The 15,641-nt window shown below is 49.6% G+C and overlaps 1 protein-coding gene across 1 annotated transcript; it reads right to left on the minus strand.

The window, feature by feature from the left end:
- Positions 1 to 1,095: 1,095 nt before the first annotated feature.
- LOC136374760 (zinc finger protein 436-like) lies at positions 1,096 to 1,701 on the minus strand. The gene has a single exon (XM_066340150.1). The coding sequence runs from the start codon at positions 1,699 to 1,701 to the stop codon at positions 1,096 to 1,098; it is 606 nt and encodes a 201-aa protein (XP_066196247.1).
- Between the last annotated feature and the right edge of the window lie 13,940 nt (positions 1,702 to 15,641).

Below are 15,641 nucleotides of genomic sequence, written 5' to 3' on the forward strand. Positions count from 1 at the left end.
GAACGGGTGAGAGACCCCAGGGATGTGCGCTAGGAGGGCTGAGGGCTCTGGCGTGATTCCCAGTGGGATTTTGAGGAGACATGACTGGGGCCCTCTCTGTGCCCGGAGAGAAGCAGGCATGGACAAGAAAGTGAAGGAGCGAAGAGCCCGAAGACCCAAATTGCCCGAGCCTGCCTGCCTGCCTTCCTTCCTCGTTTTTCCAGGTGACAAATGGGACAAAATCTGCCACAGAAACCCAGACCCGCAGCAGTACCCTGCTCTGATGTGAGTCCATCCCACGGCCAACAGCCCCCTTACAGTGCTGCAGCCCCGAGGGTCCCTCTGCCGCGGGGTCAGTCTTGCAAGGGCAGGCAGCTTCAGCGGGGACCTCTCTGGCCACGGGGCTCCCACGAGGTCCCAGCAAAGCCCCTCCCAGCCATCCCCCTGCTCCTGCAGGGGCTGCTCCAGGGGCCGCGGGGGGATTTCTGCATCCCCATGGATCTCTGCATGAGGCACCTCCATCTTCAGAGCCACCAGGGATTAGCTCTGCCAGACACAGAGGACGTTTCCAGCAGCTTCTCTCAGAACCTACCCTGCTACCAAAACGAGGCTGTGTGCAAACCCAAAACATCCCAAAAAATGGGGTGCCAGATACCCAGGAGCTCAGGTGCACCCCAAAATGGGGATGGAGATGTCCAGAGGCTCAGGTGTGCCCAAGAATTGGGCCCAAGCTGAGGGGATTCTCTGCTTGGCTGAGCACTGCCTGAGGGCTGAGGCTGCAGCAAGGGGGGACACCCTCCTCAAGTGGGGGTGTCCCACAAACAAAGGAGCCTCATCAGCCCCTCGGAACCCCGGGGCTGAGCTGGCAATGCCTGGAAGCTGGGAGCCACCAAAACTGCTCTGTCCCTGCCCTCTGCAACTGCACAGGAAAGGCCCAGGAGCTGAGAGAAGGACCGGGAGAGATTCCACCTTGAGCACTAGTATGGGCGAAACAGACCCATCTGGGGCACAGGGAGTGAATTTATTACCAAGCAAATCACAGCAGCACAAGGACAAGGGAAAGAAATCCCTCCAACACCTTCCCCCCCATCCAATGGGGATCACCCGGGATGGGGGTCACTGGGGATCAACTGATGTGGACCCCCCATGGGAGTTGGAGCAGCGCACGAAGCTCTTCCTGCACTCAGGACACTCATAGGGCCTCTTCTCCGTGTGGAGGAACCAGTTCAGGAGGACGGTGGAGTTTTGCTTGAAGCCCTTCCCGCAGTCGGGGCAGCGGAAGGGCCTCTCCTCTCTGTGAATCCGCTGATGTGTGAGGAGACGGGAGGACTTCCGAAACTGCTTCCCACACTCAGGACACTCGTAGGGCCTCTCCCCGGTGTGCATCATCTGGTGTTCTCTCAGATCGGAGTTCCGCCTGAAGCTCTTCCCACATTCCAAGCAGGTATAGGGCCGTTCCCCAGTGTGAATCTTGCTGTGACTGGTGAGGTTGGACATCCGGCTGAAGCCCTTTCCACACTCCCCACACTCAAAGGGCTTTTCCTCAGTGTGCGTCACCTGGTGCTCCCTCAGGTGGGAGCTCCGGCTGAAACCCTTCCCACATTCCAAGCACTTGTGGGGTTCCTCCCTAGCCTGAGGCTTCTCCACCAGCTCTGAGCTCCGGCACAGGGGGGATCTTTCTTCCTCGCAGCTCCTTGGGCTGGGTTTGCAGCCCCTCCTCATGTGAGATCTCCAGTGCTTTTTTTCCTCCATCCACCCCAAGCCTAGGAATGACAAATCCTGATCTGGGGGAAAAAGCAAAGGGTCAGTGCCTTTGGCTGGAGGTTCCTGCAGCAGAGGTCATCTCTGGAAGTCTCTGGGGTTTTTGTGTCCAAAAATATCTGTCAAGCACCAAGACTCAGCCCCCTCAAATACCCTCACAGGAGATCTACCTCTCTTGTCTCTCCACTCTGGGGTTTTGGGGGTTTCCTTTCCCTGGGCTCATGGGGGTCCTGTGGCTCCTGAAGTGCCCCAATTCTGGGATTTTGCTTACAGATGACCCAAGGCGTCATGAGGGTCCAGTGATCCCCTCTCCTCTGACTCTCTGCTCCAGGGTTTCATTGATCTCTGGGGTCCCCTGCCTCCAGCCTCTTCCCCTCTCTGCTTCAGGCTGCCGGGTTTCACCCCTCTCTGGCATCACCTCTCTCGGCTTTTCCCATTCCAGGGGTCTTGGGGTTCCTCTCCACCACTCTCCTGGGGTGTCCCAAAGATCAGTGTCCTCCCCCACCAGTACTTGGTGATCATCACCTGGAGCCCCATATATCCCCCCAAACAGGGATCTGGAACTCAGCTTTGGGGTCCTGCAGGATCCAAATATCCCCCCCCAAAAAACCAAGCCCTCCTAGTAACCCACAAATATATTTGTGTCTCGATTCTGCAACCTGCAAACTCCTAACCTTATCCCCCTCTCCCACTCGTTAACAATCATCCATCCCCCCAAATCACAGCCCCCCTCCGGCGCAGTTTAGGGGTGACCCAGACCCCTCTCTCACTAATTTTGCGTGTGCTAAATGCCCTTTTATGGCTTATCTCCACCTTCCTCATCTTCTTAAAATGAATGAGATCAAGTGTCTTAACAAACACAGGGTGTGAATCTGCTTAGAGATAGGGCCAGGGACTGGTGAGGAAGTGGCAGTTGAAACCACCAGTTTCAGAAAATGTTATTAATTGACAAGAACTGCTACTCAGCCAAGGTGCTGCTAAATTCCTGAACTTGGAGAAGAAGAACAAAGATTTAACAAGAGCCATTAATATTGTATTTGATAAAAAAGGGGAAAATGTTGAGGTAGTTTGCATATTCTCCCAGAGGTAATTAAGGCTATGGACACCGAGGTGGGGCAAAAAAGGAAGTTGACATGGAGTCTAAACAATGGGGGACAGATGGTGTTGGTGTGCTGTGAAAGGATTGGTTGGGCAGGAGTGTGTAGGAATATGGTTAAGGCAAAAAGCAGCTAGAGGAATCTTTCTGGTAAGAAAAAGGATGATGAAAAATAGGAGGAAGAGAAAAATACTGAGAACTAGGATGTCCTCAGTATAAGCTGGATCTTATCCTCAAAATTTGCCAGCAGATCCAGATCCTTTGTGTCCCCGGTTCCCAGCAGAGGCAGACAAGGAGGTCAGGATTGCAGGGGGTTTCTCTGGGCTGGGCAGCGGCAGCAGCGGGCGCAGAGGTGCGGCACCGGGAGCACGGGCTGGGGGCCTGTGGGGAGCTGCGGGGCCGGGCCGGGGCTGTGGGGCAGCCGGGGCTCAGCGCCGGGCGCTGCCTGACCCCAGCACCCCCCGGGCAGGGCCGGCACTGGCCCCCGGCCCCCAGGAGGCTGCGGGACGCCCCGGCCGCTGCCCGGCCCCGTGGAGCTGCCGGCCCTGCCCGCCGGGGGAGCCGCCTTGGGACACTGCGGCACCACAGGCCCCGGCTCTGGGATACGGGCTCTGCAGGGCACGGGGAGAACAAGGGACAGCAGCCAGGAACGGCTGCCAAATGGGCATTACACATGGAGGGAGCGAGATCATCTTGTAAGGATTTGGTTTGGGTGGCTGGAGAAAGGAATGATTTGCAGAAAGCTCAGCAGCTGTCAGAGGATGAGCACCCACAGGCACTCAGGGGGGCTGCACCAGGGCCACAAGAAGCCCCTGCAGCACTTGGTCACAAAGGCACAGCAGGGGAAGGCAAGAAGGGAGGAGGAAAAGGCCGAGCTGAAGGCAAAGGCCATGGCAGAGTTTCCACAGCCCCTGAAGGATTAAGCCCAGGGCCCGAGGAGAGAAACAACTTGTGCCAGAACACACAGGAGTGTAACTTGTTAGGAAGGACCAATGAACAGAATACACAGGAATTTAGCTGCTAGGCAAAGGCCATAGAGAGAAGATGTATATCGTCAAAACTCAGGAAAGAGGGACTTAGCTATTGTGAAGACCCAATAGGGCAGAAGCAGTTGATTAAGAAACAAGCAAGAACCAGGCTCCTGTTTTTGGCCTGAGAAAACTGACCTGGGAATTAGCCAAACCTTCACTGCATCTGCTCAGAGATGGAGGTCCAATAGCCAACACCGAGGAAGACTTCTTACTTCATCAGGAGACCCCAGACCACAACCGCCAGAAGGCGTAGCACCATGAAAGACTGATTGTAATATACAGTCCAAGAAGGTGGAGAATGGGCAGAGAATGGGTGGGCAGGGAGCTGGAGTTCTGTGGGATCTCAGTGTATTCAAACCTGGAACCTGTCTCGACTAAGCACACACAATTGGTGGAAATATCCCCTCTGTGTCCCTGGAGCTGGAATAAAACAAACCTGCTGTACAATTCCCAATTGTGCAGTCCTTATTCCACACTGCACCACGACTGAGCAGCACTGAAGGCACCGGAGCAGCAGCCAGGGCTCCACAGCGGGGGAAGCCCCTGTGCCTGCCCACAGATCCTCTGCTGGAATCGTCTGCCTGGCCACCTCCTCGGCCATCTCCACACACTGGGGGCCAAGCCTTGCTGCCACTGCTTGAGCTTCAGGCCTTTCTGTGCCCGCACTGCCACAGGGGCTGGGGAAGGCACCGGGACAATTCCACTCTGGCTCTCAGTCACACTCACACACTGGGCTCGATGGGATCACATTGATGGGAAATAGACCAAGTTTAAAAATGTTTTAAAATTTACTTCTCTAGTCAGGCTTGCTTTGCCTTTGCCCTGGGGAAATGAATTTTAAGGGAATTTTTAGAGGATGTTACACCACTCAACCGAGATGAGCTTAACATCTCAAAGGACACCCACAAAGACAACGACCATCAGCAAACATTAAGGAACACCTACCCCAGACACTGCCCCTGGAAGAGTTGGAGACACCTGATCTGGAAAAACTGATAAGGAAATCCAGGAGTGCCGACCTAATTAACATCAGAGCCATAGAAATCCCGGTGTTACCAAATACTAAGCACTACACAAATTGGAAGCAATGAACATTAAATCAGTGGATTTCTGTGGGGTTTGGACTGTAAAAATTTAAGGCTAAATCAAGTGAAGCTCATTTGTCACAGAATTATTCTCTCTGCACACACAGATATGTGTGGAAGAAATTATTTCTGTTGCACATCCTGGCCAGAATAAAGTAATGCCTTGATTTTCTAACACGAGAAACGCTGTTGAAGAGTTTTAGTTCTTCCCAGAGTTTCAGTGACAAAATTACATTAGAATTAAATTAGAAATTTTTTTTCCTAATAATCCTATTTTTATATTGCCAGCTGGGTTTGGGCAAAACTAGAAGAGCTTTAAAGGTGACGCTTTAACTCGTAAATATTTACTAGAATATGGTAAAAAAAAAAAAAAAAAAAAAAAGAGCAGCGGGAGAAGAAGCGGGAGGAGGGGGGAAACTTGCGAGTGGAGGCTGCTCTGGAAGAGAAGTTTCCTTCCAGGCAGCCCAGAAAGGAACTTTAGAAATGCAAATGAACACTGCTGGGGAAAAGTGTGGACAATCACCAGGCTCTTCTTGCCTGGGGGAGGAATTGGGCTGATTCCCTCTGGCCCTCAGCCCAAGCTCTGCCTGCTTGCACAGATGGAATTGGCACAGCCAAAGGCAGAGCCCACAGTGAGGATTTCTGACTCTGCAACACAAATTGCTTCAGCTGCAAAGGGAAACAGCAAATGGAGAATGTTGTGAAACCTTCACTACAATAAGTGAGGGGGGAATCATCCCCTCCAATATTTGCTGACATTATCTATGATATATAGGGTGTATCAGCCCACCAGAGTGTTTGTGCTACCACAAGCTCAGCGAAATCAGTTGGGAATGCAAGTATTTGATTATTTAATCAGAAAAAAGTGGTCAGTTGATGCAGCCCTGGCTGGAAGGAGCCCCAAAAATTGGGGAAAAAATGAACGGTCACCAGAACAAGTCCTACAACACCAGGGACCAGTCTTTAGGAACCCGAAGGAGTTCATATCAGGTGCCAGAGAACAGATTACAAGTTGTCCTCAAAATAATAACCAACCAGACAGATCCAGCTCCTGACATTCTTGCCTACCAATCCACTCAGATGAGGAATGTGACATTTCACCATGGGGTGGGAACAGATTATCTATTAACAGAAAGAGGAGCAGTTTGTGGAAAATTAAATGGCTCAAAGTGCTGTTTGCAATCAGATGATGACAGAAAACTGGTAAAACAGATAACAAATGAAATAAAACAGCTCAGGTACCAGTCCCAATGTAGAAAGGATGGGAATGGGACACGCTTTCATGGTTCCCTGGCAGACCACGGGTTAAACAAATGCTGTTTCTTCTCTTCTGTGGTACAGCAAGTCAGATCTTTTGACCATGGGACATGGAGGGACACGGGCACGGATGGAGACATGGTGGACAATGACAGGGATAGAAACATGGTGGGGAGACAGCCGGGGGGAACCTGCAGGGGCTGTGGGGGATGCTGGCTTTGAAGGAGTTGAGGGTTCCTGGGATGTACCTGGGGTTTGCTGAGGGCTTTGGGGACCCCAGGCCCAGCAGCTCCGGCTGCGCTGGGAGACCCTGGCGGAGGTTCTGGGGCAGCTGCTCAAGGACCCCCTGACCTGGACCCTCAGCCGGGCATTGGGCTCCTGGAAAGGAATGAAGGTCCTTGTCCCCAGGAGGGAAATCCCAGCAGCCCCACGGTGTCAGGGGGAGTTGAGCAGCCGCGAAAGGGAGGGGGGAAAAGACAGACACAGCTGTCCTCCAGAACTGCACCCAAAAATCCCAAAACTCAGGGTTTCTTCCAAGGAAAATGCTGCCAGAAGCTGCCTGAATTGAAGGAAAGGGGGTTGGGACCCCCAGATTGAGTAGGAGGAACCTGGAACCCCCAAACCCAAGCACGGAAGAGGGGGTTCGGGAATGGGGGGACGATTGGGAAGGGACAAAAGAGTGGGGAAAAGAGGGGGCCTGGAACCCCAAATTGCCTTGGGGAGGGGTCGGTAGATTTACGGAACGAAGACAAAGGGAGCCAGAGGTGAGGGAGAGGTCGGGTTCTCATGGAAAAAACGTGGTTCCCTGTCTTTTAGCATTCAATCCCCGCGGCTTCGGGGGCTGGGGGGCAGAGCCGCAGGGGGGGCGGGGTGGGGACGTGCTCCCCAAGACCCCTGCCCATCCCAGCGGCTCCATCTCGCTGGTGCCCTCGAGCTCCCAGCCCGGCCCCGGCCGCCTGCTCCGCTCCGTGATGGAATTCCACCCTTCCCAGACCCAGCTGAGGTGGCTCCAGGGCCAGCAGGAGCTCTCGGGCCACGTGGTGGCCACCGCCGTGGTCCCCAACGGGGACTGGAGCCAGCAGCTCCTGGTGCTGCTGGAAACAGCCGCCGGGCGCGGGGTCACCTCCAGCTCCAGGTGGAGCACGTCAGCCTGGAGCAGCCGCTGAGCCGGCCCTGGGCACGGCACGGCCGCCACAGCCCCCGCAGGAGGGGCTGGGAGGACACAGAGGGGCTTTGGGGGCGCTGCGGTGACCTCGGAGACCCTCCCTGGGAACCCTCTTCCCGCTCTCCCACCTCCCCTTCTCCTCCTCTCCCGACCTTTTTTCCAGCCTGTTCCGTCCCCGCTCCGCTCAGCCCAGAGCTCCTCATCCGCAGGCAGCTGATGGAGCAGCAGGAGGAGGAGGAGGGGCGGGAGGAAGAGGAGGGGTAGAGGAGCAGCAGGAACAGGAGGAGGAGCAGCAGCGAGGGGAGGCATCGCGGGCGTCCATCGCTCTCTGGAGCTGCGGCCCCTTGGCGCCGCGAGCATCGGCCCCACCGGATCCCGCAGGTGGCCGGGGAGAGGGACCTCGCCCCCAATATCTTGGGCGGTCCTGGCAGGGTGTTTTTGAAGGAGGGAGGGATATTAGGAGCTCACCCGAAGTATCTTTGGGGGTCCCTCTGAGATATTAATTTTAAAGAATTAAGGACTTTAGTTAAAGAATTAGACGTGGACTTGCTGACGTAGACTTCCCTTTACATTTTGAAGAATAAAAGACTTTAGCACGTAGACTCCCCTTTTACTAACTAGACATTGCTGAGGTAAACTTCCTTTTTTTAACATAAGCCGGATTTAAGGAACCGATAAATCAGGAGACCTGTCAACTTAATCAATAGACTCCAAGAACACAATGTGATCATAAATCAGATAGTCTTGAGAAAACAGGATCCAGGTGTCACCAACACTAAAAGGTTAAAAAGGCAAAGCGAGGAAGACGCATCTTACTTCATCATTTTGAGACCCCACCCCCCAAAAAGGACCACCGACCCATTTCAAAGAACAAACTACGCATGCTTAATTGCTTTTTGGCTAATTACAGTACGAAGCGGGGAATGGGATGGACCAGAGTCATGAATATGCATTTGTGTTTTGGGTATTCAACACTTTTGTACATAAAAAGACCCTGTGATCATCTGTAAATTGCGCGTGTGTATTTGGGAGCTATCCCTCACGCTGCCCGGCGTCGTAATAAACATACACTTTCTAACTTCAAACCGTTAGAGAGTCTTTGTCCGTCATAGTTGGATATTGGTATTAGATCAATATCCATATTTTTTTAACAAATCATTTTGGCGACCGCGGCAGGACACTGCTCTCTCTGGCCGAGGGGGCCATCGGGGTCTGGGACCCCTCAGGGCGCCCGCCCAGAATTTCCTGGGAAGAGGGGTCCCACGGCCCCGCTGACACCCCCGGGGAAAGACCAGAGCCTGCTGGAACTACGGACAAAAGGTATGTTTAAAATATTGGGAACAGGTACCTTGGAATAGAGGCGGCTTATAAGTCATAAGAGACGTCTTATGCAAAGCAGAAGCCTGACTGGGTTTTGGAAACTCCGCGGAGTCTTGTAAATGGTTGGTTGTGTTCCAGGTAGAGCTGGTAACTTGTAGCTCCCTCCCGTAGAGGCGAGGGCAGCAGCGGCCCCAGGGCTGCAGGTTTTGTTGGTTTGGGGAGCAGTGGTGGGTCCGATTTTGGTAATTTAAAGCTCCCTCCCGTAGAGGGGAGGGCAGCAGCGGCCCCAGGGCCGCAGGTTTTGTTGGTTTGGGGAACAGTGGTGGCTCCGATCTCGGCTTGTAGTTTAAAGGTGCGCCTTGGTGATTCATACTCTGAAAGGTCGGCCCGAGTTTTGGGGCACGGAAGGTGCTGTCTTGGGTCGTGGTCCCGCGCCGAAGGTGTGTGTGTGGTGGTCCTGTGGTTTGGTGATTGTGTGCGTTTTGGTGAGGAAAAGAATCATTTGTGTACCGTATGTGTTGTGGTTTGTATAAGCTTGTGTAGTACGCGTTTTGGTTTGTGTGACTTTGCTGCGTGTTACTAACCTTTGTGAGTGTTTTTGGAAGTTTTGCAAGTTTATGTCGTGATTGAAGTGTATCTGTAATTTGAATCAGTGTGTTGTTTAGTAGAAAAACATCTGTGGGTGAACAAATTGTTTAAAAGAAAAGAGAAAAAGGAAAAACAAACAAACAAACAAACAAACAAACAAACAAAAAAAAAAAAAAAAAAAAAAAAAACAAGCAAGGGTAAGGGGTTTTCCTTTTCAAAGTGAATGCCCGACACAGCCGCGGTGATTGGGGGTGATTTGTTTCCCCGGTAACCGCAGAGGAATCTCGGCTTGCGCAACCTCAAGCCACGTCCCTTAGCTCTATGTAAGACGCGGAGAGGTTTTGGCGAGTGGATGTTTTAGTTAAAAAGAAATATTCTTATCTGTTTGTGAGGTTTGCAGTTGCCAGTGTGTGGTAGTATCTTAAAGTGCTGGTGGCTTAGTCCTCAACCACAGAGGAGCAGAAAAGCAGTGTAAGATCAAGGTCCCCCCCCCGCTTTCCTGCGGAAGGGTCTGTGCTACGTCCCGGCTGAAATCTGTGGGAATTTTGGCGAGACCTTGTTGAATTTTTTTTGGTTCAATGTGTTTAGGGGCGCAAGGGACCCCGGCTGTTTCTTTTGTGAGCCTAAAACTGTTGGTGTTTGAAGCCAGGTCCCTGCAGAAAAGGGAAACCCGGTCTAGCAGCTTTTGATTGTGTGCAGAGAACGGAAAGCCCAGTGCCAGCCGAGGTGGCCGGGATTTTAGTAGAATTGTTGGATTCCTGCGAGAACTCGGTTGATACTCTGCAAAGTTCACATTTGTTAATTTTAATTATTTTAGTAGTAATATACCCAAGGCAAGGCATAACAGAAGACCCGGTTTAATAAGTGATTAATAACCAGCAATTTGGGGTCAAGTGCCTGGCTGATTGTGTAGTGGGTTTTTTTAAGAGGAAATTTTTTTTCTCTGTTCTTTTTTTCTTTTTTTCCTTTTTGTGTGTCAAAAGGCATTGGGAAAAATAGGATCCTGAATATGGGAGCAAATGAAAGCAAAGAGATTGCCAGAGGAAGCCCTCTGAGGTGCATTTTAACACACTGGAAAGAGCTGGTGGGTTGTGATGGTACAGAAACCAGGAGGGAGCTGGTTAAGTTATGTACACAGTGGTGGTCACTCTATAAACTTGATGAGGGAGTGAAGTGGTCAGCAAATGGTACATTGGACTATGAGACACTATTACAGTTAATGCTTTTCCTCCGGCGGGAACAAAGGTGGTCAGAAGTGACATATGCAGATATGTTTTTCAGCCTTCGAGATCACCCTGAGTAGCAAAGGCATTGTGGAATGAAGCCTCTATCTGATCCTTTAGTACTGGCCCTTGAAAAGGACAATAAAGCTACTAAAGGGAAGCCCAAACGTTGCTGCAGCACCTGCTCTATAAATCAGAGGTGCACACATCCTGACAAGGTATATCAAGTAGAGGCTTTAGAACAGGAGACAAAAGACATACTTAAACCACCTCCAAAGAGACAGGAAAGGGGGAGGGTGGGGGGAAATGCAGACTTCATCTTCCCTTGGAAGGACAGCAACTAAGGCAGGGATTTCTCCACCCACTCCTGAACCATACCCACCACTGCCTAGCAGTGACAGTGAGTGGGATGAACCTGAACCTCCCCTGTCAGCCCCCAAACTTCCTCCACAAGGGCCTATAGCATCCAGGGCCCGAAAACAAACCACAGGGGTCATACAAGCACCTCTAAGACAAGCAATGACCTCTGATGGAGAAACAAAACTGATTAAAGTTCCCTTTTCCTCAATTGATTTAGAGATCTGGGAAAAGAGTGCTAAGGGTTATCGAAGTGATCCAATAGGGGTTGCTAAGAAAATGAAGTTTATTATTAAGCAGCATTTACCTGATTGGGCAGACCTCCAATTGCTGCTTGATGCCTTAACAGAAACTGAAAAGCAATTAGTTTTGAAAGTGGCTAAAGACCCAGGCTGGGATCCTAATAATGATGAGGGGTTGGGACAATTAAAAACATACCAAAAATTGATAGTAGAAGGGCTAAAAAGAGCAATCTTCAAAACCATAATTTGGTCAGCACTATGTGCTGTCAAACAAGGCCCCTCCCAAACACCTTGTGGATTTCTAGATGACACACCACCCTGGATCCTGGATCTAATGAAACTCCAGAAGATCCAGGGTCCAGACAGCTGGAATCTAGAAGGTTTAGTGGATGAGGCCTGAAGAGTTTAATTCTTAATAGGCAGCAGGGCAACATTTTCAGTGCTAAATAAGGTCCTAATACCTGTAACCAATGACTATGTTACGGTAAAAGAAGCGACTGGCCAATCTGAAAGAGGTTACTTTTGTGAATCACTGGAGAATAAATTGGGAAATAATAAAAAATTCTTCAATTTTTATATATGCCTAAAGCTCCATCTGCACTTTTGGGCACAAAACTGCTAGAGCAGGTGGAGGTAAAAAAAAAAAAAAAAAAGAAAAAAAAAAAGTATCAATTGTTTCCTGGAGTGTGGGCTTCTGACATACCAGGCAGGACAAAGAATGCACTACCAGTACAAATCAAACTTAAAGAAGGAGAACAGCCAGTAAGAGTTAAACAATAACCCCCAAAAGAAAGAAGATAGAGAAGAGATTAATCCAATTATTGAGAACTTTCTGATTTTAACACTCCTCTCCTGCCAGTGAAGAAGCCCCACTGCTCATACAGGCTAGTACAGGACTGAAGGGCTGTTAACAAGATAACTTTAAACTTGTATCCAGTAGTTGCTAATCCTTATACCTTGTTAAATTGTTTAACTCCCGAACTAACCTGGTTTACCGTTTTAGATTTGAAGGATGCTTTCTTTTGCCTCCCTCTCCATGAAGCCAGCCAGAAAATCTCTGCATTTGAGTGGGAGAACCCCAAAACAGGACGGAAGAACCAGCTCACATGGTGTGTGCTTCCCCAGGGGTACAAGAATTCACCCACTATATTTGGGGAGCAGCTTGCAAAGGACTTAAGAGTCTTGGGTACCTCCACCAGGAGAAGGACAGTTGCTCCAGTACCTCCTAATAGCCACCCAGACCCAGGAAACATGCGTGGACTGGACGGTAAGCCTCCTAAACTTTTTGGGCCTGCAGGGGTATCGAGTATCTCAAAAGAAAGCCCAAATAGTGACCTGGGCTATGAAGTGAGTGCTGGACAAAGAACCCTAGGGCAAGATCGCAAAGAGGCAATATGCCAGACCCCAAAGCCTCAGACAGTGAAGGAACTGAGAACCCTTTTAGGTATGATGGATTATTTGTTAAACCTCTGTATGCCTTGATCACGGAAGGAAGCAGAGATCTTCAATGGACAAAACCAGCTAAAGAAGGCCCTCATGTCAGCACCAGCCTTGGGACTTCCAGATGTGAGTAGGCCATTCTTTTTGTTTTCTCATGAGAAGCAAGGGATTGCTTTAGGGATACTAGCACAAAATCTGGGTCCATATCGAAGGGTAGTTGCCTACGCCTCTAAACAGCTGGATACGGCAGCTAAGGGGTGGCCAGGGTGCCTCAGAGCCATCGCAGCAGTGGCAGTGAACATCCAAGAGGCACGCAAGTTCACCCTGGGTCAGAAGATGTGCTAGTGTCTCACACAGTGTCTACAGTCCTGGAAACGAAAGGGGGGGCACTGGCTCTCCCCACAGAGATTCCTGAAGTACCAAGCTATACTGGTGGAACAAGATGATGTTGAGATTGTGGTAACTAACATTGTGAACCCAGCTTCCTTCCTCAGCGGCAGTATGGGAGAACCAGTGATCCATGATTGCCTGGAGACCATTGAAGCCACCTACTCCAGTCGCCTGGATCTGAAAGATACCCCGCTTGAAAATGACTGATGGGAGCAGCTATGTCATCAGTGGAAAGAGACATGCTGGGTATGCAGTTGCCACAAGCAGAAAGGTAATAGAGTCCAAACCATTACCAACAAATACCTCTGCACAGAAGGCTGAGATAATTGCCTTAATTCGAGCTCTGGAGCTGGCAAAAAGGAAAAAGAATTAACATCTATACGGACTCAAGGTATGCATTTGGAGTAGTTCATGCACATGGAGCCATTTGGAAAAAGAGAGGACTGTTAAACTCACAAGGAAAGAACATTAAACACGCACAAGAAATATTGAGACTGTTAGATGCAGTGCAACTGCCTGAAGAGGTAGCCATCGTGCACATCAAGGCACACCAGAAAGTGAGCTCGGAGTTGGAAGAGGGGAACATGCTGGCGGATAGAGAGGCAAAAGAAGCAGCAAAAAGTAAGATAACTGATGATTTCTATTGAAGGTAAGCCAATATACAACAAAAAGGATAAGAGACTTATTAAGGCAGAAAAGGCAAGTTATAACCAGGAGGGATGGGCTGTGACAAAAGAAGGAAAACTTGTAGTACCTTCCTATTTGTTGTGGTCATTAGTACAGAGGGAACATAAGAAAACACACTGGGGCAAGTAACTTGTCAGTGTAGTCTTTGCCTCCGAACTAATCCCAAAAACACCCCAAAGCCTAAAGTGGGACAAATTGGGAAAGGCTGTGGACCTGGGCAACAATGGCAAATTGACTTTACAGAGCTGCACAGGAGGGGAGGATATCGTTACCTATTGGTGTTAACTGATACTTTTTCAGGATGGCCAGAAGCCTTTCCTGCTAAAAGAGCTAAGGCCCGAGAGGTAACCAAAGCACTGTTGCAAGAAATAATACCTCGTTTTGGAGTTCCAGCCACCATATCCTCAGATAGAGGACCACACTTTATTTCAAAAATTGTACAGCAAATAAGCACCAAGTGGAAAAATGAACCACTTGATTAAACAACAAATAGTGAGACTGGAGCAAGAAGCAAATTTGCCCTGGCCCCAGGCTCTCCCATTGGCATTATTGCGAATTCGGACAAAACCAAGGGCAAAAAAAACCTGAGCCCTTTTGATGGAAGGCCATATGCAGTTCAAGAAGGAACAACACCCATGCAAGTAGGGGAAGAAACCCTACATAGATATATGGTGGCACTAAATAGACAACTCAGAGAATTTGAGAAACATGTGGCTGGAGCTCAAAACAGGGAATTAGATGGGCCAGTACATGATATACAACCTGGGGATTATGTATATATTAAGTCTTTTGCAGAAAAGACCTTGGAACCACAGTGGGAAGGACCATTCCAGGTGCTTCTTACTACCTTCACTGCAATCAAGGTCAAGGAACAGAAGGCCTGGATCCATCACTCCCGAGTGAAGAAAGCCCCAGAAGGAATCTGGAAGATCACACCAGGCGATAATGAACTGAAGCTGAAGTTCACTCTGAATCGCGAATAGATGTATTGACAGTATGGACATTATGTGGAAAGTTGTAATTATTGCAGTAATTCCCTTAACCATAATGAGAGTCAATGCAGTACCACGCAGGTACAATGTGACTGAGATAAATAGGTGTCAAGGGAGAGCTTATGACGCTTACTCTCGTAAGGCTCTAAATAAGATGCTAAAAGTCACGAATGCAAGCTTGTGGGAAGGAAGAAATGTTTGGGGATGTAAATATGCTTTCGTACAGGATGGGTTCCACAAGACTTACTACCCACCCATGAGATCCATCTGCATTAGTCCTGAATGTTGTGACAAATGCTTGAGTCAATGTCCACAGTTTAGGCTCAAAATAGAGGGGTGTGCAATAACCACACATGATGCCTCAGTGGACCTGATACATCCAATAGTCCCTTTAGGATTAAACCATGAGGGAACTGTATTGTACCCTTCTGAGCACAAGATGTGGGCACGAGAAATTGAAGGAAAATGGCAAACTGTTAATCTAGAGCCCTGCACTGCGAGGAAGGTGTCAAAGACACTTGCTTAGATACAGATCAAAATATTTGTCACTTTGAAACGCATCCAGGCGAACAGAAAACTTCACTGGTATATACAGGACAAGGTTGGGTCTGTCTAAGGACAGCGTGCCTCATCTTAAGAATAGCCAGCCAAATTGTAAAGGAGACCAAATTCAATTTGTGTGTTTGCAATTTTGTCAGAATTAAGGGATGTGATTTTTCCTATCGAGCACCTGTAGTATCACAACAATACTGTACAGAAGATACTGCCTGTGCCCATAGGGATGAATTTGACTCTAGTTGCTCAATTGATGAAACACCCTGAACTGAGAGAAATCTTAAAGGAAATTAGAGAAGGGGGCAAAAAGACATTAATTACAATTCACCATGATACAGAGACCATCAAAGGAGTTTTTAAAAGGTTTGAAGAACATTTGTCTCATCATTGGTGGGATGTTCTTTTTGGGTGGTCTCCAACAGCAACTGGTATACTAAGCACCTTAGTCCACCCCATAGTTGTGTTGCTTATTT

This window comes from Sylvia atricapilla, unplaced genomic scaffold (genome assembly GCF_009819655.1).
Source record: "Sylvia atricapilla isolate bSylAtr1 unplaced genomic scaffold, bSylAtr1.pri scaffold_123_arrow_ctg1, whole genome shotgun sequence".
Taxonomy (NCBI): Eukaryota; Metazoa; Chordata; class Aves; order Passeriformes; family Sylviidae; genus Sylvia; species Sylvia atricapilla.

Excerpts from the sequence above, each read along its gene's own strand:
- LOC136374760 (XM_066340150.1), bottom strand. The coding sequence starts at position 1,701 with ATGAGGAGGGGCTGCAAACCCAGCCCAAGGAGCTGCGAGGAAGAAAGA.